The following is a 23,611-nucleotide window of genomic DNA, read 5'->3' on the forward strand; positions in this document are numbered from 1 at the left end:
CCGAACATGATAGTGGGACAAGAGGAAAGTAAAAGGAAACAGAGGAAAGAACTAGGAGGCAACAGACATTTACAGAGGTCTAGATACAGGCATGTACATATGTAAATATATATATATATATATATATAAAATGATAGGGAAATAGATTTATGTACTTAAATTTATACGTTAAGTATTAAGGTAGCAAATGGACATTGGGCCTTGACTTAAGTACTCCCTCAATGCGAGAACACTTTGTTCTAATAATCTCACATTCTGTGATGCTCACCTTCCTGACACACTCGCTGAGGGAAAAATGGGTGTATAAGTAAATGTGAAGAAAGTTGATAGTGCCTGGCCATCAAAATATATAGCATCTGGGGTCTTAAAGGTTTGAAGGGTCCATCTAGCTGAGAAGCAACAAAGCCCACATGGAAGAAGCACACCAACCTGTGTGATCATGAGGTGTCAATGGGATTAGGTATCAGGCATCTAAGACCCAGAACAAAATCATACCAATGTGAATGGGGTACGGAGTGGAGACCCAAAGCTCATCTGTAGATATCCCTTTACAGAAGGGTTGCAAGAAAGAGACAAGCCAGTCAGGGTTCAGTATAGCATCAATGAAATATACAACTTTCCTCCGGCACCCGCCCCCCCCCCACTATCATGACCTCAATTCTACTTTACAAATCTGACTAGACCAGAACATGTACACTGCTACAGATAAGAGCTGGAAACACAGGGAATCCAGGACAGATGAACCTCTAAGGACCAATAATGAGAATAGAGATACCAGGGGGGTAAGGAGAGGGTGGGGGGAAGAAAGGGGGAATCTATTACAAGGATCCTCCCAAGGGGATGAACAACAGAAAAGTGGGTGAAGGGAGATAGCAGACGATGTTAGATATGAAAAGAATAATTTATAATTTATGGAGGGTTCATGATGGAGGGAGGATGGGGAGGAGTGGGGAATGAGGAACTCATATACAGAACTCAAGTAGAAAGAAAATGCTTTGAAAATGATGGCTAACATATGTACAGATGTGCTTGACACAATGGATGAATGTATGGATTGTGATAAGAGTTGTAAGAGTCCCCAATAAAAGTATTTAATTAAAAAAAAACCCATGAGCTAACATTGTACCTACAAAATAAGGCATGCTCTTTTTGATACAAGGGGGGGAAAAGACAAAAACGAAAACCTGCTGCCTTCGAGTCTATTCTGAGTTCTAGTAATGCGATAGGACAGAGTAGACCTCTGCTGTGAGTAGACAGCAGAGCTGCGGGTGGGTTCGAACTACCAACTTTGTGGCTAGTAGTCCAACACATGACCACTGCCCCACCTCCTCTGCATAAAATGAAAATTCCGCCTATAGAGAAACTCAAATTGCTTTCCCTCCAGGAACATAAAAGTACGTACTTTTATGCCAGATATATTTTTTAATGACTTCTGTTCATTCTTGTTAACCAGGACGTTGAAAGGCAAAGAAGAAAATGTAGAAAGGGTATTAAAAGAAGACAGATTAGCCTTAAATAATGTGTGGACAATTCCTGCTCTGCTCCCCTCCTCCCGGGTTCCCAGAAGCTCACCAGAGACATCACACAGAACCTCTCGCCCAGTGGGCGGCCTACCTTTGTAGATCAGGTTGGCTGGAGGGTGACTGGAGGGAGACACTTTGGAAGGTATTTCTGCTTCGTAGCCTGTTGGCAAGTTGTCCAAAATGGCACTGGAGTGCCTGGTGGAGCCCAGCCACAGATACACATCCACCTTTGCTTGCACCGACCAACCAGCTGGCCGTTTCCCGGGAGGCTGAGGAAAGGTTACAGGGAAGAGTTCGTTAGTGCGAACCTCACTCTTTGAGAAGGTCTTTCCTGGGGGCACGGTCCGGAGAGCAGTTTGCAGGGGCCCTCCTATACCAAAGTGAGAGCAGCGACCCCAATGGCCGGGCACAGTGTCCGGAGAATTCAGGTTTAGCTGAGCCCAAGACTTTCCATGCCCTGAATTGCTTAAAGCTTATTTTTTTAAATTATAGTTTATCCTGACTCATGGTGACAGGTGTATCTCAAACTCCAACCAGGCTCTCTAGGGTTTTTGAAAGGTAGATATTATGATCAAACTCGGGTTCTGTCCACTTGGCTCCAATTCACAGCCAGCTCACAGGGTTAGAGTAGAATTATGCTCCACAGAGTTTGGGTTTTTAAAAATCATTTTATTGGGGGCTCTTACAGCTCCTTTAACCATCCATCCATCCATCCATCCATTCATCCATCCATCCATCCATCCATCCATCCATCCATCCATCCATCCATCCACTGTGTCAAGCACATGTGTATAGAGTTTTTCCATCGAGTTTTTATAGGCAACAAAATGATCAATGTTGATCATTGTTGACATCGCCTGGGGACAAGCCTGTGTGTGTATCAAAGTAGACCTGTGCTCCACCGGGGTGTCAGTGGCTGATTTTTAAGAAGTAGACCCCAAGACCTACATCAGCAGTCAAGTGCATTAGCCATCTGCACGACACAGGCACTCTGGGGACAATCACTCCGGGGGCTTTGGAGTGGTTATATATGCTTCAGAGAGGTTAAGCGCACATCTTGAAGAGGCAGAATGCGGACTCTAGAATTGGACCCCTCCTAGCATGCCTCTTCCTCACCCTGAGGTGCCATCTCCCTCCCTGGAGCTTCCAACTCCAGTCACCTCGTCAGTGTAATCAGAAGGGCTCTAAGGCTTTCTCCATATGGCATGTTCCATGGACGTAAAGAAATCTACCGGTTTCGCCCCATTCCTCCTTCTTTGACTAAACACTCCTTGAAGTACTTCTTCCTCCATCTCTTCTCACAGCAGGGTTTCAATTCCCATACTAGACCTTTTCTGTTCTTCTGAATGTGTTCTCTCTCTCTCTCTCTCTCTCTCTCTCTCTCTCTCACACACACACACACACACACACACACACACACACATATGCATTTGAGTTTCTGTGTTAATGTGTATATAGGTGCATGTGGTGTGAGCGTGTGTATGGAGGAGTGTCAGTGCATACTGTGTGTGTGTGTGTACATGAATTCTTAAGATGTGGAGGACACAACTCCACTCAGAATGTGGCTCCTTTATTTCCCGTTCATCCATATTCGAAGAGTTGCAGGCTTAAGACTTAGCTTCATTCAGGAGGTGGACAAGGCCGTCCATTCTGACATTGCCATTTCTTCCGCTTTCGCTGCCTCTTCCAAATACCTCTGCCGAGTGTCTCTTAGAAGTTCCTGCCAGTAACCAGCCCCCCCTTTGAACCACTCCTCCTCCAGAAAGAACCACAGAACCCGGCTATGAGAGGCCACGGGAGAGGCCCTAAATCCCAAACCGAGCAGTTTGCCTTGTTGTCCGGCAAGTTCCTAAATAGATTTTTAGCAACATATTTCATCAAGCATTTCAAGGACAAGAAGGTCATTTCCGGCAGAGTGAGGCCAGGAGGAGATCAGAATGACTAAGACCCAGTGCCGGCCCTCCCTCCAAGAGCTCATGTCTCCCCAAGTAAACTGCTTTAGGTTGAATTGCGTCCATCACCTTCTGCAAACGTATGTAAATCCTGAGCTCTGTATGACTCTGTTAGAAAATTGGGGTGTCTTTTGTTACGTTAATGACGCCATAGCAGAGTAGGGTGGGCCCTAACCTACTTCGCAGCTACAGGAAGCGCAGAGCTGACCCAGGGAGCAGGGAGACAGACAAGAAGGACCCATGGGCAACCCAGATGTCCAGGGGCTACCATCCAGAAAGGGCCTTCCCCAGAACCTTATCCCGGATTTGAACCTGTAGCTTCTAAAACGATGAGAAAGTAGATTTCCATTCTTTAAACCCATGTACGCATGGAATTTCCATTATAATTGCATTAGGAAAATACGACGGAGACCAACTTGTGTTTACTTACTCCCATGCAAGGCCAAGTGCAGAAGAGAAAATGTTCAGCAGGAAGAGAAGACATAGCAGGGGTTTCCACCTATTTTTAAGATTCAAATATGCAGCTGGGCTTCAAACAACCCTTTGGAGTTGGCCCAGTAGAGAAGGCATCCAGGAAGAGGCAGTATGGGGGCACAGGCACGGTGACAGGAGGCAATGGTGCCACTATGAGCTTAGTGAGCGGCTGGGCAGCACCAGGACAGTGCCCACAGCTTCCAGAGGAGAAGGGGCTGCCACCAGGGAGTGTCCGAGGTGCCCCGAGGTCCTCAGAGGGGACTGGAGAGCCCTTCCAGTACCAGGAGGAGTCCGTGTTATTTGTCTTCTTTAGGGAAGCAATGTCATTATTTATGCAGCTCAGCAAAAACAATTTATTGCACCCTCATGGTCATTTTGTTATTGATAAAGGCAAACAGATAACCGGCTAATCCTCAATCTATCCTTTCTCTACTAATCACAATAATAAGAGCTAAAGGGTCTCCAACACACATTCACTGAAACAAATGTATTGAGAGCCCAAAGCAATTTTTTTTTGGTAAACACAGTAACTGTCCTGCCTTTTGTGGACATCGCTAGGACATCAGTTTCCAAAGCCAGTCTACCTGGATATGCTTCTACTCTTCTTGGGCCATAATGAGCTCTCCAATGGTTAGAGCCTAAGAAGCATTGGATAAGTACCTGCTACATGAACAGTCATTGATTCCTTCCTCCAATGCTCATATTTAACATGTGTTGAGCACTTACATTGTTCCTGAGCCTGGTCTAAGGGCCATCCTTAGACACAAAACACTGGCATTCCTACGTGATATTAAGGACGCACAGGCTGTCTTTAATCCTCAAATTAATTCTCTGTGGTAGAAGTTTTCTTGTGTGCATTTTAAAAATGAAAGAACCGAGGTTCAGAGAGGTTATCCAAGGTCACAGACCCAAGGGCACGGCTCAGCCCAGTTCTACCTGGAACAGAGACTTTCATTCTAACCAGTGCTCTGGCACACACACCGTGCCTGTGGATTGCCTGGACGTCTGGTTAAAGCGTCCACAGCTCTGAGGTGGAGTCAGCGAGTCTGCATTTCCCTGTGTTGATGCTGATCCTGTGCTCGACAAACCACAGTTTTAACTATTTAAGCAATAAGACTTAATGTTGTTAGGACTGGGCTATTTTATCCTTTGACTTTTTTGTCATCCTGAGTTTTCAGTAAGCCTTGCTGACCTCAAGGAGGAACAGAGGTTGAGACGACTGCACAAGGTCAAAGAGGGAGGCAGGATGGAGTCAGGTTGGAATTCACCCAAGATTATCAAGCACTCTCCTAAGGGCTTTCAAAAAACCCCCCATTTTTCACCTCACACATGCCTTTCCTACCTCCGCCTTCCCCCTGCACTCTCCTTTCTTCCTCGTGTGCTTTTGAAACCTGACCAAGCCTAGAAAGTTCTCTCCTGCCAAGAACAGTACATGTGTGTGGAGCGGGGCGGTAACCAGAGAAAAAATATTAAAAGAATGCTAAAGTGCATTAAAACAATGATCATCAATATATAAAAATCACATGTGACAGAGTGTTAATGTCCTAGTGTCTCTGCCTTGCCCCTCCTCCTAGCCCCCCCTCCCACAAAGGTCCTGGTCCAAACTTCAAAGGAAGAGGTAATCTTGGCAAGTCAGAGGGAGGAGAGAAATGAGGCAGTCCAGCAACACCAGTATGAGAAAGGCTTGTTGCAGATGTTTCGTTCTGTGGCAGGACCCCAAACCATTTCTTTCAGTCTCTGATACCGAATGGATAGATTGCAGGGGGCCAGGAGAAGAAACTGGATTGAGCAGCATGGAGCAGCAGAAAGAACAGGATAAGGATGGAGAACGGAGTGAACTGCGGCTCTCTGGGCCCCCTTGGGTTGACTCAGCCCAAGGACACGACTGAAGAAGAAGGGAAGGAAGGATAAGCAAGCCCTGTGTGATCCACATGCACCTGGCTCAGTCCATAGGGCAGGTTTCCTTTGAGGTAAACAATGGTTTTTTGCCCCCACTCTTCTGGCCATCTGCAGTATAAGGGGATAAGATTGAAAAACCTTTGCTTGCTTTGGATGACAAAATTGGGCTAAGTTTTGAAATTTTCATTCTAATCTCTTAGACAGAATTAAAAATAAATTTAAATTAGGGAAGGGTAAAAAAGACCATGGAGCTAGCTATCATGAGACCTTGGTTGTAGTAACAAATATTCCATTATAGAGCCACGTGGCTTCAGATGAGGTCTTTGCTAAATAAAGGGCTATTCCAGATTAGCATTTGTGGTAGTTACACAGTCTGTTGTTAATTTGAAAGTTTTAAGAGAGTAGGGGTGGCGTTTAGCCTGTCAATCAGGTCACAGCTTGATGACCTCATTTGGAGATGCTAAGGAGGTAAATAGCTCACTGGAGGCAGGACACACGCTCACTCCCTGGGAGACATTGCTGTTGACAAGTCACATGGAGAGAGAGAGGCTGATGGAGCGAGAGCCCTGGAGCTGAGGAGTCATATGGAGACCCCTGCCAGCACTGAGATGCTTCCACCACCACTGGACCCACAAGACTTTCCACCCACTGGCCTGTGATCTTCCTGTGTTTGGCATCATTGCATGTGCTGCGTGAGTCTGAAGAAGAATGTATGGACTGGTAATGCACATCTGGGCTAATATCAGATTTATGGACTTGACCTAGACTGGGTTTGGATGTTTTCTCAATATTAAATTGCTCTTGCATGCAAATCTCTTTCGAATACACATGTGTGTGTTTATGAATTTGTTTCTCTAGTCTACCCGGACTAACACAGTGTTATCTAAGGTAGGTCTCTGGGAGCAGGAGTTCGCTGAAACAGGTGTATAGCTACTCTGGATGAGTACGTTTGGGCAGTGTAAATTAAAAGCTTCAAGATGTTTCCTGACTGTAGGATTCCCAGAGCTCTAGGAGACTGGTTAATTAGGATTATGAGACTCTGAGAGAGGGCTCCAGTCATAGCCTCCTAATGATTGTCCTTGTCCGAGCACGTAGTGTTTAATGACGCCATTGAGAGGAACTAGAGACTTCCTTCCCAGGCCTTGTCCTCCTTCACTTCCGCTTCCCACTCAGAAGCTTGAGTGAGTGCAGGCTTGTGAGTATTTCCCCCTCGGGTGCAGCCATGTGCTTCTCAAACCGACCCATTCAGGGAGGAGAAGAGACAAAGGCAGTAGGTGAAGGGGTGTTCAAACAGTAGGGGTGACAAAGCAGGCATGACATTGGGGTTGTGGAATCAGCTTATCGAGAGATTGCAGCATGTAAGGACAATTGAATTCAACAAGATTCAGAGAGCTATCACCCCAAGTAATCCCCAGGGCAACAGGAAATTACAGATAGAGAAGCAATTCAAGGCTTATGGATGTATTGAAAAGGCGTGTTACTCAGATGATAATGTTCTGGGGCAAGGTGTAAAGATTCTGCATTTTCAGCTCGGTCTCTCCTTGTCTATCTTCTGCCTGTGTTTGACAGCTGCTCTCTGTTCTAATTTTAAATAACGGCAGGATCCATCAAAATATTTTGGAGGGCGGAACATTCTACCCATTTTGGGGGTATTTTTAGCCCAGAGTCTTCTGAAATAATTATCTGTTTTTAAGACAGATTTCTCTTGTCACCCCAGCACTCCTTGGCTGGAGAAAGCTAAAGAAAAATCCTGGTAAACATGGTGACTGACTTGAGTGATATGATTTTTTTTCTTTTTAATTCTTTACAGTAGTTTTTTTTAATATTCATGACGTCTGACCAAAAATAATAGACAAAGCCAAAAATTACTCAGTGGACATGATGATCTACCCCTGGCCACTACCCCCCCACCCCACCCCCACCCCACACACACACTCCACACATTGCAAAATTGTCGCTTGGGAAGTTGGATGGTTTGTCTTCATTCATCTTCTCTCTCTCTCTCTGTCTTCCACTTGATTCTTTCCTATTGTTTATAATTCTTCATCATGTCAACGTGATACCCTGGCCCCCTGCAATGGTGACCAACGAGGTGTTGTGTTATTTAGATTGTGGTTGGCACCTCAGAGCAATTGTAAATTGGGGTGGAAGCATGCATGTTTTCGACTCTAGTGTTTGTGGGGTCATTATTCTGAGCTAGGTACATGTCTGTGCTTCACCTGCACTCATTTCCAGTCCTCACAACCTTCATCATCACTTGATAGATGAAGGATGGGAGGCACAGAGATGCCAGCCACTGACCCAGAGTCCTCCAGCTAACAACTACTGGCCCTGGAATTCCAACCCAAACCTGTCATAGTTCAAAGTCGGTGGCGGTTACTTTCAACCACTGCCCTAAACCACAACTCATGCTCAAGCATATTCATCAACCGTTCTCATCTTTGTACGAGAAGGCTTACGGGAAGCTTCAGTCTTAAGTGAAAGGCGTTGGGATCCAGTCACTGATAATGTCCACTCCTCGGGGACTTGCGGAGCCTGCCTGGGTGAAGCATGCGGAGACCTCACGTAGAAAGGATTACCATGTTCCCGTAATGGAAAGTCATTCGGAATCTTGAGCTAGCAGGTCAATGGAACTTTCCTCTCCTTTGTCACGTTTCTTTGGAATCCATGGGAAATTTTAGGTATTTGAAAAGATGTCATGAACGCATAACCCAGGTGAAAAGAACATGAGAAAATGAACAGGAAAAAACGTTCATTCATTACTCATAACCAAAGAAAAATGAAAGTGGCCTTTTGGTATTCCCACAGGATGACGAAACTTCCTAATGGGCAGTCATGCCGCGATTGGACTCAAGATGGAGCCAGGTGTCCCGGTTGTCCTCAGACTTTTGAAAGCACTGGGGAGAGTCAGAGGAGGCATACACGGAAAATGCTGAGTCACCCAGGGAAGAAAGGATGCTCGTCTTGTAGGCAGAGTGAAAACCGAACCGAACCAATGGCCGTCAAGTCTACTCTGCATCCTACTGACTCCATTAGCTTCTGAGTAGACTTGCCCTCCATCGGGTTTTCAATGGCTGGTCTCTTTTAGACACAGACTGCCAGGCTGTCCTCCCGAGGTGCCTCTGGGTGGGCCCAAACCTCTAACCTTCTGATTAGCATAGGTTAGACAACTGAGATTGACAGCTAAGTCACATTACCACCACTTCTGGATGCAATGTCTCCCAGGACAATTGTTTCCACATTTTTGATCATGCATTTGCATTAGTAAAAATAATTTGGATACATTCTCCAATATCTCTAAATTTTCAGGAAGTATACATACCCATTCCCATATTAAGCTATACATTCAAAGCTAAAACACTAAGAAAATAATGAATAAACATCTCACCACCCAGAGACTCTGTCATCAAAAGCCAGGACGGACTTACTTTGAGGAAATGAGTTTTGATCTTCCCGCAGTGTTTGCCCATTTGCTCCTGGACGGGGGAATACAGCAGATCTTTGGAGGCGATTCGGGCATATGCCACTCTCTTGTTGCTGCTCAGCATCCAAATGAAGACGTCGGGGATGGTGTGCTGCGGCTGAGCAACGAAGGGGGGTGGGATGTGATGGGTGTTCAACACATTCCCGCCCAGAGCTCTCCTGCCCTGAAGCAGTCTCCCTTCTGCAAACAAATGCAGTAACGGAAGACACCTATGTCATCAGGCAAGCTAAGTGGGAGGCCTGGAGAAGAGGGAACTTTCCGTCAGGAAATAGGAGGACATGGAGACCCCATGTGCCAAATGACTGACCATGTCAGCTGGATCCAAGATCTCGATGGCCTAATTTTCTCCATCTGTAGAACAAACACTTTTTTACAAGTTTTTTTTAATCTTCCAATTAATGATTTAACTTGAAAAAAAAAACTATGCTTTTTCAGAGCCAGGGAACATTTCCAAAAATTCAGATGAAATAACAAAGGAAATTTCAGAACTATCTTTCCATTTGCACTTAAAGAATCTCTATAAGAGATTTGAGAGCTAAAATATGATGGCCAAGTATTTTAGCTCCATTTTAGGTGATGGATCTGTAGAAATTTGACTAAATGGCCTCGAAAAACTAGACTTTAAAGGGAACGAATCAAGGTAGGGATTCCAGAATCCCCCGCTAAGTGGTCCATTACACTGTACAGATTTGAGATGTGCAGTTCTAGACCAACATGACCACCAAAGCACAAAAGGAGGTATATTGCCCAAAACTAGGCTTATGCCCTTTGTGAACAGACGTTCCTTCTCATCCCCTAACACTAGAGTACAATTGGTATTCAAAAGAGGTAACCCCTTTGTCTCGTTATGGAAATACACACACGCAATGGAAGTTTTCCTGATCCACAGAGTCTCTCAGGCACTGACCTAAAGTTTCAATAACTGCCTTGTGAGTATATATGAACATCTGTGCATCAGTTGTCTCACTGTTTGTTAGGCCTCCAGGGAATGAGGGCTACTTGACAAGAAATACAACTTTCCAGGATAACAGACACTGCATTCCACACTTCTCCCCACCAAACCAAAACCAAACTCACTGCCATCAAATCCATACTGACCCAGTGACTCCACTGGGGGGCTCTGAAACTGTAGTTGTTTACAGGAGTAGAAAGCCCAATCTTTCTCTCAAGGAGCTACTGCTGGTTTCAAACTGCTGTCCATGAAGATCTCAGCCCAACTCGTAGCCACTACAACACCAGGACTCCTATACCACGCAACACCAATTTCAGACCCTTCGATGCATTCTCAGGGGCCAAGAAGCAGGAGTTCTAGTACCTGACAGCTGAACGCACAAAGACCATTTCTAGACCGTCTTAGTAGTCACCACAAGGCACTGTTTACAGCTAGCTTGACAATGAGAAGTTACATTGACCTTCACTGAACATGAATTAAAATCTTCTAACAGCTGAAAACTGATCAAAGATCCAGTGTGCCTTTAGAGTTTTCCTGAATCCACCAGGGAATGTGCTCTCTATTTCTGCAGCATACTCACCGTTCGGAAGAAATCAGTAAAGTTGTACCTTTGGGGCCACATTGACACTCAACCAGTAGTGCCTGCTCAGCTCAGCAGAGCTTGGGGAGGGAAACCAGGGCTTTCTGTGGTTCATCCTAACCAAACCTCCAGCCTTTACTGGTCTAATCATCCCAATGACGTTGGCCCTTTGAATCGATTACCTCATCCACAAGAAAGCGGATCTTGTCCACAAAGCCTTGGGCTTGACTGATCATTTCATCCAGGGGCAACTTCTTCTGTTGCTGATGCTGGACGAGGCCTTGAGCCTCCTTGGTCATTGCCTCCTGAAACAAGGAGAGAGTGGCAACAGGTCTGGCTAGAAATTGGAGGTATTCTCAAAGACAACCAACTGTTTTCAATTTGTAAAGAAAACCACAGACAAAAATGGTCTTCAAAAAAAAAATTAAAGCCTCAATGAAACAAAAAAAGAGGAAAATTATATAAGCATGTGATGCAGTAATATAAAAACCAAAAAATGCACCAAAAATGTATTGACCAAAAAAATCTTTAAACAAAAGGACTTCAGTACAAAAAATTATCATGAACATTGAAACCAACTTCACCATAAAAAAACTAAGAAAATGATGGCAAAACCATACTTCTCAAAAACATTGAATGTAAATGAATTGAACTAACCGGTTAAGAGACAAAGACCAACAGAATGAATAATAAAAATAACAAGGTTTTAATATGCTGCTTACAAATAACAAACCTTAGCTATGAGGACAAACAGTCTAATAATCAAAGAATAGAAATATCAAGCTAATGACAGTCAAAAGAAAATAAAGTAGTAATATTAATCTCTGACAAAATAGACATCAAAGTAACAGCCAGAGTAAGAGACAAACTAGGTCACTTTAAATCATGAAAGCTTCAATTCAACAAGAAACCAAAATCATAATTTATATGCATGCACCAAATGAAAGATCCTCAAAATATATGATCAATATATAGAAAATAATAGACAAATAGGTCATAATTTGATATTAGGAGACTTTAACGTCACTTTTGAGCAAAGATTGGTCGACTAGAAAGAAATCAATGAGCATACAGAAGAACTGAACAGCCCAATTAATCAACTTATCTCTTAGACAGACATCTACAGGAAACTTCAACCAATGGAAGTACTTTGTAGTGCACATGGACCTACTCCAGAATAGAGCACCTTTCCGGCCATAGAGCATAGAGCAAGCACCAATGAATTCAAAAACACTGAGATACAGCAAACCATTTTTTGAGCTCATGGCGCTGTCAAATTAGACAGTAACCACAGGAAAATCAACCCCAAAAGTCAAATACATGGAAATTAAGCATTTCACCTAAAAAACACCGGGTAATTTAAGAAATAAAGAACACAGGAAAAATTTCCTTGAAATAAATCAGAATGAAAATACAACATACCAAAGGCTCTGGGATACAACAAAAGTGCTACACAGAAGGCAGTTTATAGCAACACATACATATATCAAAAGGAAGAAAGAATTAAAATAAACAACCACATTGACTATAACAATTGGAAAGAGACCCAAAAAAACAAACCCTTGAACCGTAGGAGAAAAGAAATAATAGTGATTAGAGCAGAAATAAATAAATCAGAAACTCTTAAAACTATATGAAAAATTAGAAAATCAAGAAGCTAGTTCTTTTAAAAGATTTTAAAAATTGATAAACCAAAGGCAAACCTGACAAAGAAAAAGGAGATATTATGAATAAGAAATGAAATGGGTGACGTCACAACAGAACCAACTGAGATAAAAATATAACCACACAGAATTATGAAAAATTGTGTTCCAACAAATTTGAAAATCTAGAGGAAAAGAATAAATTTCCTGAACCTCATTACCTACCTAAAGGAACACAGACTGAGATAGAAAATCTCAACATGCCTACAACACAAGAAGAGACCAATCTGATCATGACAGGAAAAAAAGTCCTCCCAACATCAAAAATGTCTGGGACCAGATGGTCTTACCAGGGAATTCTACCAAGCATTTATAGAAGAGTTACCACAAATCCTACATGAATATTTCACAATATACAAATGGACAATATACTACCAAACTCATATACTACCAAATTCACTTAAATTATAACCCTGAAACATAAGCCAGGCAAAGGCAACACCAAAATTTAAAATTATAGACCAATATCTCTGATGAATACAGAGACCAAATTTTCAACCAAATTGTAGCAACAAAAATTCAACAAAGTATTTGTGTGTGTGTGTGTGTGTGTGTGTGTACATAGTCTCATGATCAAGTGAGATTCATATTTGGTATGCCAAGGATAGTTTAAGATTAGAAAAACAATCTATACAAATCACCACATAAAACAAAATTTAATAACAACAGTTATATCAATTTATGTAGAAAGGACATTTGATATAATTCAATATCCAATCTTGATTTTTAAAAAAGACACCCGATAAAATAGGAATAGGAGGGAAATTACTCAACAAATGAAGGCCATACCCAAGAAACCAATGGCTAGCATCTCACTGAAGAGAAATAAAAATCATTCCCCCTTTGAATGGAAACTAGGCATGGTTGCCCTTGATCACCACCCTTACTTAATACAGTGCTGGGAGTCTTCGCCAGACCTTGAAGACATCAAAAATATTAAAGGCACCCACATTGGCACAGAAGAAACAAAAACTCTCTTAATTGCCAATGATATAATCCTATATATAGTAAACCTCAAAGATTCCATTTTAAACTTGCTGGAACTAATTGGAAAATTGGCAACATATGGGATCTCCTCCTGTAAAAGAATAAAACAGGACCCATCCCATACCTCACACCATGTATAAAAATGAATTCAAGATGAGTTAAAAACCAAAATATAAACTCTAGAAGCATAAAGACCACTAATTTAAAAAAATAGGGCAAACCTTAAGGGCCCTAATGCAAGGCATAAATACAATACTGAACATAATGAAAAATACCCACAATATGAAAGGCAAACTAGAGGACTGGGACCTTCTAAAACGACAACGTTTATATACATCAAAGGAGTTAAATGAGAACTCACAGATTGGGGAAAATATTTAGCAATGATATATCAGATAAAGGGCAAATTGGAAAAATTCTATAGAAAACTACCACACCTGAGTAAGAAAAATACAAATAAGCCCGTCAAAGAATAGGCACAGGACATGAGTACACAATTTCTTAAAAATGACATCCAGGAGGCCAACAAGCACACATGTTCAAGTTCATTAGCAATAAAAACATACCAATGAAAACAACAATAACTCAGTGTGGCTTGGTCTGGCATTTCTCAGGCATTACCCATTCAACAACGACCGAGCATCTAGCAGGCACTGCACGTATCAGGACACAGAGAAGCATCAAACGCTGCCCTGAGCTTAAGAAGTGCCTACAGACGTGGCCTTCAACACTTGGATCATTTGCAGTGGCAGGGAAGCCAGGCGAGAGAACAGAGTTATTCTTTTGGTTGATCAGCTTGTAGTACAGTTGGCTGAGGTCTATAGCCAAAAATACACAAGGGAAAAATCAGAATAGGAAGTAAGACAGAGGCGTTGCTAGCTCATTTGTGTTACCATAAAATAACTGAGAGTTCCTTTCTCATTTTCCCCGGTGCTTTCTCTCTCTCGAGCCTCCACATTGTACAACGGCCTGACCTTTAGAGCTTTATCCTCATCTGGTCTACGGCCTACACTTCATCCACGATGTTTATTTTTAAAGCACATGTTTTAACTCCATTCAGAATATAAATAGATTTTCACATACCAGCTCTTGCCAGCAGAGTGTAAGTCGCTTCTTATCTAAAGTAGTTTGGTTCAACATCTTGGGCTTTTTCTCTGCTTCAGAGATAAAGGCACTATAAGAAAAGAAATCACAATTTGGAAAGCGACTTAGTAAAGCTCCATTTATACAACTCCAGAGATTTGCAAATCTATTTTCTGCCATATAACACAAAAGCTGATTAAGTCACAGAACTAAGATTGTAAATGCAGGACTTATACAAGGAGGCACTAGCTTTCCTAAGCAACACAAGGAGAACTAGAAATGATGTTCACACGTCACATTAGTTTGGGGAAGGGATACTGGTTTTCTTTCAATATGTATCCCTTGTAACTGCTGTCAAAATGTATTAATAATAACAGAAACAAAATAAGGTAGTTACTTCATCTTATCAATTTAATACGCACCAGTAGTTGCCTTTGCTGCAAAGATATAGCTATGGGGTGGATCATACAGGGGCAAGGTTATAAAAACTTCTTAGATATAACCAAAGACCTTGATGGACTGGGTTTCTGGGCCTGGGAGATCAGAATCATAGTCTCAGGGGACATCAAGGTCAACTAGGATAATATAGTTCATAAAAACAGCATGCTACATTTTAATTTGGTATCAACTAAAGTCTTGAAAGCTCATGAGCAGTCATTTGAGGTGAACCTATCTGTCTCTCCCTGTCCAGAGGAAAGAAAACTAATGAAAATCAAAGGACATATGGAATCATTTCATCCAGTAAGTTAGTGGCCCATACAAGTACCAGTGTCCATAACCCTGAGACCAGAAGAATAGATGGTGTCCGGCTACCACCACTACCAATTGATCTGAAAGTGTCCCATTAGGAGGTCATGGGTAGAGTGGGGGGAAATGGTGGACTAAAACTCCAAATCCCAAAGAGACCAGGCTTACCGGTCAGAAAGACATCGGTGGGGCCGCCAGGCTATGGTCTGAAATTTAACTCACCCTGTGTTAGAATAATCCCCCATTTAAGATTTATGTGGCAACATTTACCCAAGGGAAGAGCACAGAGGTAGGACTCAAGAGACACAGAGGGAGTGGGATGGCACATTGAGGGGATTGCAGTGGATGAATCAACACAATATATATAAATGGTTGAAGGCAAAACAGCTTGTCTGCTCTGTAAATCTTCACCTAATTCACAATAAAAAGCTTTATAAATGAATACTCACCAAAAGTTGCATAGAAAATTACATTGAAAAGATTTGAGACTTGATGCTAAGATACTCACTCACTATTGAGTCAACACTGATCCATAGAGATGACCAGGGGGTTTCCAAGACTGTCACTGGTTACAGGAGTAGAAAGGCCGTCTTTCTCCCTCAGAGCTGCCTGGTGGTTTGGAACTGCTGACCATGCAGAGCATAGCCCACCCCATAACCTCTACACCACCAGGGCTCCTAATGCTACGTAGATTCCTACATTTGAAAAACTATGCAGAAGACTGAGTAGTAGCATTTGGGTAGATAAAGTTTAAAATATGTTCAAAAGGAAAATGGTGAAGATTACTAATGAAATTAAAGAAGACATATAAATGATCAAAAACTTGGGGAAATAAAATATTGCCCCATTTGTAATAACATAAGTGCAGTTGAAATGCACACCGCTCTCACCTATCAGTCAAGCAAAAGTTAAAATTGCAAATATTTAAAGTTGATGAAGACGAGATGGGGATATCGTCACTCTTCTAAACTATGGGAAAGAGTGTAAGTTCCTTCAATGCTGAGCAGGCTATTGGGCAGCACCTGTGGTTACACATTGACTACTAACCCGAAGGTCCGCACATCAAAACCACCAGCTGCTCAGCAGGAGAAAGATGAGGCTTTCTACTCCTGTAAACTGTTACGGTCCTGGAAACCCACAAGGGCAGTTAGTTCTCCCCTGTCCTCTAGGGTCGCTATGAGTTGGAATTGACTTGATGGCAGTGAGTTTACCTTTGGGTTTTATAAAATTGTAAATGTTTTTATAACCTGATCCAAATATGACTCTAGACTTGTACCCATCAAAAATAACTGAACAATCGTTCAAGAACATTTCACAGTAATGCTTATCATAGCCCTGCATATAATGGAACAACCGAAACATTAGAAACTGGTTAAATATATCGTAAGGCGTCCATGCCAGTCAATATGGAGGGTGGTTGGTACGCAGGGCTGCAGTAAGATGCCTGTGTTCTATCCTTAAGTAAACAGGAAGCCTGCGGAACAAAACGAGTAGAACGGTTTTTGTGTAAAAGAAGTAGAGTGCGTGTGTGCGCATGTGTGTGTTCACTGTGCATCAGAATAGACGCAACAGCAGTGAGAGCATTTGTTTAGCCCAGAAATAGGTTCAGGAGAATAAATCAAACTTTTCTCTTTGGTGAGCTGGGCTGGAGAAAGGAGTGGAAGGGAGAACTGGGCAAACACGTTTACTTTATATAGGGGTACATGTTTTAAAAACTCGTATATTACTTTTGTAAGGAAAAAGAATAATTACAAAGGGAGACAAAGGACACTCAAGCAGCCATGCCTTCCAGTGAGGAGCTCCAGCCCATTGTTTTTCAATTGTGAAAGGAATTGAAGGGGTTTATATTTGGGGTGGGGGGGCTTAGGGACCCACTCCTGTCATTCACAGAGGCTGTGGAATTGGACTGCATTCCCCAGGGGAATCCCGCTGCACACTTCTGATCTCTCTGTCCCCCTTACTAAACCCATTCTGGTCTGTAGCAAGCCTACATAGGATCTCTGAGGCTGTCATTCTTGATGGGAGCAGACGCTTCAATTTTCTCCCCAAGAGTGGCTGGTGGGGTTGAACTGTCCACTTTAGCAGTTAGCAGGTCAATGCTTACCCCAAAGCACCTCTCCTTCCCCGAGAAATCACTGCCGTCAAGTCAATGCTGACTTATAGTGCATCTCCAGAGGGTTACAGGAGTAGAAAACCCAGTCTTTCCACCTCGGAGCTGCTGATGGTTTCGAACTGCTGAACACGTGGATCACAGCCCAATGCATTACCACTACACCACCAGGGCGCCTTCTTCAGAGAAGGAAAGACCATTTATTTCATCACCTTTACTGGACTAAATGACGACTGTACAGGTTTCTATTCATTCTCTGATTTTCAGACCACTCGGCCTGCAGGCTGTAGGCAGCCTTCTCATCAATACGTGTGCGCGGTACCTTCAGGAGGGGAGGGGGGTGGGAAGGAGGGGGTGAGGCTCCAGAATTCCAGCTGCTCAGCCTTGAGGGGGTGGGAGTGGGGGTTAGAAAGCCCACTTAGGCTTCAGGCCCACATTGCTTTATCAAATCTAGGTTAACCAAATGAAAAGTACCCTTTTGATCTCTGCCTGACCCTTAGGAATTTTTTTTCCTTGTCAGTTGGTTATTAAATTGAAGGGGAAAATCTTGAGCTACCAATTTGCCAACAAACCATTAAGAAACATATAAGGGCATTCATAAAAGGTCTGTAAGCTGCTGAAAGGGGCTGCAGATGTTACAGATTGCCGCGGGAGTAGCGTTTACACACACCATTCTTATAATAAAAAAAGAAAGAGAAATAAAAATTTTAAAAGGCTCAAACTTTTTTCTTTCCTTTCTTTCTCTTTCAAGTAAAAATGATTGGTATCTAGGAGATGGGGAAACAGGACACATAAAACAAACTAGAATTTGGCTCTTTGGCTACCGGCTTTTGCCTTACATCCAATTAATCTCCACTCGTTTCCCACTAATTCCGTTATGACAAATTCTCTTTTCTGCTCAAGTCTAGACCTAATTAATTTCAAGAGTTAGCCCCAGTGTTTCCTTACATGACAGGCAGCCTTTCATTTAAGACGGCCCCGGGTGCCCTCACCTCCAGGTATGCATGGCCCGGCGTGACCCACTCCCCTTGAGCGTGGACTGCTTATAGCGAATAGAATATTTGAAAAGTCAGACGCCGCTTCTGAGAGCAGCTCATCAAAGACCGTGACTTCTCTCTTGCTCACTTTCTCTCTCCTCGCTGTCGCTGGCGCGGCCAGGTGCCTTCCTATGAGCTGTCCTATGGAGAGGGCCACATGGCAAAGGAGCGGAATGAAGGGGGCCTCCAGCCAGCAGTCAGCAGTGGACTCAGCCTAATAGCCCGCGAAGAACTGAATCCCGCCGAGAACCAAGTGCGTGGGCTTGGAGGGAGGCAGCCTCTCCCAGCTGTGCCACGGCGTACCTGCAGCCCCCACTGACACCTCGGCCGTCACCTGTGAGAGGCCCTGACCCAGAGGACGCAGCGTAGCCACATGCGAATTCCTGACCCACAGAAATCGTGAGATAAGAAATGCTATTGTAACTTAAGTTACTATACTCTGAGAGGAATTTGTGATATGGTTATAGGCAATGAATATATCCTATTTGGGGTCTTTTGTTCTATTATCTACCACTTGGAATAAGTCATTATTGATACATATGAATGTGCTATAGGACAGTTCTCTCTTTCGCTGCCATCGAGTTGATGCTGACTCACACTGAGCCTATAGGACAGGGTAGAACTCCCCCTGTGGGGTCCACGACTGTAACACGTTAGGAAATAGAAAACTCCATCTTTCTCCCACTGAATGGCTGGTGGTTTCCAACTGTTGACCTTTTGGATCACCGCCCAATGCGTAACCACTTGCCACCAGGACTCCTTATAGGGAAAACACGATATACTCAATACTATTGGCTATACCTTACCCATCTAATTGTCAAATATCTGTTGACTGTCTACCAAATGCAAAGCCACCAGGCTGGGCACTAGCACTTCTAGAATTTTCTTTGCTTCATAAAGAATCTCTATATTAAAGCTTCTTTTCTCCCTTCATTTCTCCCTCTTCAGCTCGCTTCAGTTGTTTAAAGTGTAGGAAGCAGTAGTTAGCCCCTAAGTGCCAGTTCACCTGTAAACTGGAACACTACCCAGTGCCATCGGAATGCAGGAAAATGGCTTTGATCTCAAGGGAACGAAGAGCTTTCATCAGCCCTCAGCTGCCCGGGTACCAGCCATCGCTCCCCCTACCTGCTTTGACTGATAAAGTCACTGAGCGCAGTCTTCATTTTCTCCTCGGGCGCCTCCTCTGAAACCTTGATCAGCTCTCGGACTTCTTCGATGCTTTCTTCCTGAAAACAAATCACAGCCCAGGAGAGATGAGGGGCGCGGTCACAGCTGCGGCAGCGAGACAGCTGATGACACACCTCACACATAGTACTTGGTGAATCTTCTGCTTCTGAGATGGAGGTAGAGCTCACCTGTCTGCTGGTGCCTGACCCAGAACTGCTGTGACAACCCCAGCGCACACAGAACCAACGTGCAGCCTCCTTTTCTTCCCTGAAACTGGCCCACATGCAGGTCTTTTCCTGCACTGCCCAACTCCTCGGCTCCTGTCCAAGACCCACATTCCCAGGGAGAACCATTCCTTTATCTCCCACGGGAAACCTAATGCCAGAGCGAATATCTAGTCGAGTCGATGAAATTTCATTACCCAAACTTGACAAGCAATGATACGTCCATTTCCTCGATGGAAATGTAACCAGACTGTGTAATCCCGAAAAACGAAAGGGCTATCAAATCTCCTGCTTGTGTAGGTTGTTAGCTGATGGGTGGGAGCCAGGTGTCTATGGCACAGGCTCTTTGGTTATATCCCTAATAACGGGATTTTTTCCCTCAGGCCCTAAGCTCTAGGACTCCATTCAGTGGTGTCAAGGAAAGTATACATGTTTCCCCTGCTTTGCTAGAATTTACGTGTGCTTTCTCTACCACCTCCCCAAGTCTGGGGCATGGGGACATAGGGCTCCTCTTCTCCACACACCCCCCCCCATATGAACAGAAGGATCATGGAGTGGTAAGGGGGTTGAGCATCAGGGCCAAACTGCCTATCTTCCTGAAACTCCAAGTGCCCTTGTCCCTTTCCGCACAGTTTCCTCATCTCTACCATGGGATCGTGATAATATATATCTCCAACAGCGTTGCAGCCTCCCTCGAACAGGGCTCAAACCCATTGTCAGGGAATCCATTCAACTCATGGCAAATCCAGAGCCAGAGTAGAGCTGTCTCCAAGGCTGTCACCTCATGTCCACCCGCGGTCGCCAATCATTTTGTTAGGACTTTATCCAGACATTATACCATTCAATCGTTCAGTCACATCAAGCAGTATTGTACAATCTCTACCACAATCAGTTTCCAAACATTTTCTTCCTTCTTGATATCAGCCCCCCGTTACCCGCCCACTCCACCTCCTCTCCAGCATCCCCACCCCCAGGAACTCTTATTCTACTTATTCTTTCTATAGGCCCACCCACCCTGGGTTTAATATACTGAAAAATAGAAAGAGACAAAACAGAGAAGGCTACCAACAATAACAAAATACAACAGAGATAAACCCCAATTTGAAAAAAAACAACAAAACCAGAATATACTACAAACCAGATCAAGCTCAACATGTATCACAAGGGAGAGCAAATGAGAAGGTGTTAGCCATTCAAGTCAGATTTATCATTTTGATCTATTATAATCATCTCTATCATACTGTCTCTGATAATCCGGTGATTCCCATCCGTCCACTATGACCAGAGGGAAATCACTGGAGGCTTATTCCCTGTGGAGATCCCACAACTATATGTCATTCTTACGAAAGCAGACGGCCACATATTTTTTTTGGAGAAATGGCTGGTGGATTTGAAATGCTGACCTTTCAAGCATTTCAGTTGACTGCTTAACTATCATGCCACTAGGGCTCCTGAAACCAGTGTTTGGATGCTTAGTAAATAGTCAGCGATGTTCACCACGAGGAAGTACTGATGCATCAGCATGACTGAGAAAGGAATCAGAAATGAGCTCTAGGAGTTACTATGGGCGCTAGGAGAACTTCTGATTTGTTTTGTCAAGCCTCAAGTCTAGGACATAAACTATCCTGTGTCTGTCTGGGCAAGAAGCAAGACCACCCTTACAAAGACAGTTGGTGGTCTCCACATATTATGACCGCCAACCAGGCCGGCCAGCCCCCTTCAGATTCTGTCTCCATGATGGCTCCAACCCCCAAGGTCATAACCAATGCTGGACCTTTCCCAACGGGAGGCGAGGCTGATCAAGCAAACGGAAGGAAGACCTGTGTCCTTCCCTTAGAGTCAGTGCTAATGGAAAGAGCCAGAGAAGCCCAGGTGAGGCCTGGTGGTGCCAGGAGCAGATGAACGCAATGCAGTGACTAAGACAGGCAGAAGGTGACAGGGAACTCCAGACTAGGGTGAAAGGACTTACAGAGAGAAGGTGAAAATGCCCAAGAAACTGAGTTCTTGGGTACAAGGCAGGCTTGAGTATGTTTCTGACATGGTTTTAAATGCTTCCACGTTATTTTAAATATTCCACAAATATATATTCAGTCCCTACCAGCAGCCTGGTATGGTGGGAGGTGCTATATAAACAATAGGAAATGGATGCTGAACAAATAAACACACAAATACATGAAGAAGTATGGAAAGAGTTCTGAAGGTCAGAAACGGGGCTGATGGGAGAGGAGAAGATGTCAGAATGCTTCTTGGGAGGAAATGTATTAAGGCTGAGGTGCAAAGGTTGACTAGATTTTCCAGGAGAAGAATGGAGGGGGTGGGGTGGGGGGGCATAGTTCATGTAGGTGGAACAGAACGTTGGTAGCTGTGAGGCTTAGAAGAACTTGGGTGCTCTAAAAACTGGCAGGAGACTGTGTCGCTGGAATAAAGTAAAAAAAGGGGAGTGGGTAAGAGATGGACTAGAGACAGGCTCCGTTGGAGTCTGTCAGCCATGTCAGGAATTTAGAATTTTATTTTAAGTGAATCCAGGCTCTACTGTTGATTTCATGAGGTGACCAGCCCCCCTCCCTTTGGAGATGAGGGCACTGGGCTGTCCTCACATCCTCTAAGACAGGTGTCCTCAAACTATGGCCCGTGGGCCACATGCAGCCCACCCAGGACATCTATCTGGCCGGCCGGGTGTTTTTGCCCCGTTTGTTTTTCTACTTCAAAATAAGATAAGTGCAGTGTGCATAGGAATTTGTTCAGAGTTTTTTTTTTAAAAAACAAAACAACTATAGTCCGGCCCTCCAACGGTCTGAGGGACAGTCAACTGGCCCGCTGTTTAAAAAGTCTGAGGACCCCTGATCTAAGAGTATGAATCAGAACAGAGATGTCCAGTCATCTGATTTAAAGTCTACCTTGTAGATAGGTCTTCCAAACTGTCGCCTCAATTCATTTCCATTTCAACTGAGGTCAGAACCCTTCACCAAGTGGACAAAATCCCTTTTTGTCAACAAGCGTGCATTCTGCAAACATACTGGCTGTCCAAGTCACATACCAGGAGATCGGCCATTTTCTCGAGCATATTGGACCAGTGCAGCCTGAAGGTCTGGTCTCCCCATGAGCTGATGAAGTAGACACAGGGCTTCTTGGCCTCAAATGGTAAATAGTTGTAATTTCTGAAAAACATGATAATTATAGAAGTGGTGTCGAGTCAATCGATGGACATGTTTAAGTAGGTTTTGTGTTTTAAATTATAATTTGGGTGAACATTTGTAGCGTAAATTGGTTTTCTGCTCAACAGTTCAGACACATTTTGTTATGTGAACTTGATTGCATACACATGCACGCACACACACACACACACACACCCACACACAATAACACTCTGCCCTTTCAATCCCTGTGTTTATCATTCCCCTTCTTCCTTCTTTCCTGAACCTTCCTGCCTTCTCAACTTAATCCCTGGGTGAGTGATGCTCTGTTGACTTCATGTGGCTGCTTGTTCTAACGAGTACACACCTCCCTGGTATTATGGTTCACATGCTCAAGTGTTGCAGGTTGTGGGCATGTTGGGTAGCAGTGGTAGTGACAGAACCATTCAACTTAGCTGCATTGTCCACCTCTAACTTGGGACCCCCAACAAAAGAGAATGAAGAGTCAATGCACCCAGGGAGACAAATAATAGAAATGTGGGTGAAGGGAGACAA

The 23,611-nt window shown here is 43.7% G+C and overlaps 1 protein-coding gene across 1 annotated transcript in view; it reads right to left on the reverse strand.

Moving 5' to 3' along the window:
* FER1L6 (fer-1 like family member 6) overlaps positions 1 to 23,611 on the reverse strand; it is a 133,401-nt gene that overhangs the window by 76,954 nt on the left and 32,836 nt on the right. The window contains exons 13-18 of the mRNA XM_075550578.1: positions 22,960 to 23,080; positions 19,657 to 19,757; positions 14,638 to 14,728; positions 11,047 to 11,169; positions 9,277 to 9,429; positions 1,615 to 1,792 (exon numbers count right to left, since the gene is read on the reverse strand). Of these exons, the coding sequence (XP_075406693.1) occupies positions 1,615 to 1,792; positions 9,277 to 9,429; positions 11,047 to 11,169; positions 14,638 to 14,728; positions 19,657 to 19,757; positions 22,960 to 23,080 (767 nt within the window). The remainder of the gene's footprint in view (positions 1 to 1,614; positions 1,793 to 9,276; positions 9,430 to 11,046; positions 11,170 to 14,637; positions 14,729 to 19,656; positions 19,758 to 22,959; positions 23,081 to 23,611) is intronic.

Source organism: Tenrec ecaudatus, chromosome 5, assembly GCF_050624435.1.
Source record: "Tenrec ecaudatus isolate mTenEca1 chromosome 5, mTenEca1.hap1, whole genome shotgun sequence".
Classification (NCBI taxonomy): Eukaryota; Metazoa; Chordata; class Mammalia; order Afrosoricida; family Tenrecidae; genus Tenrec; species Tenrec ecaudatus.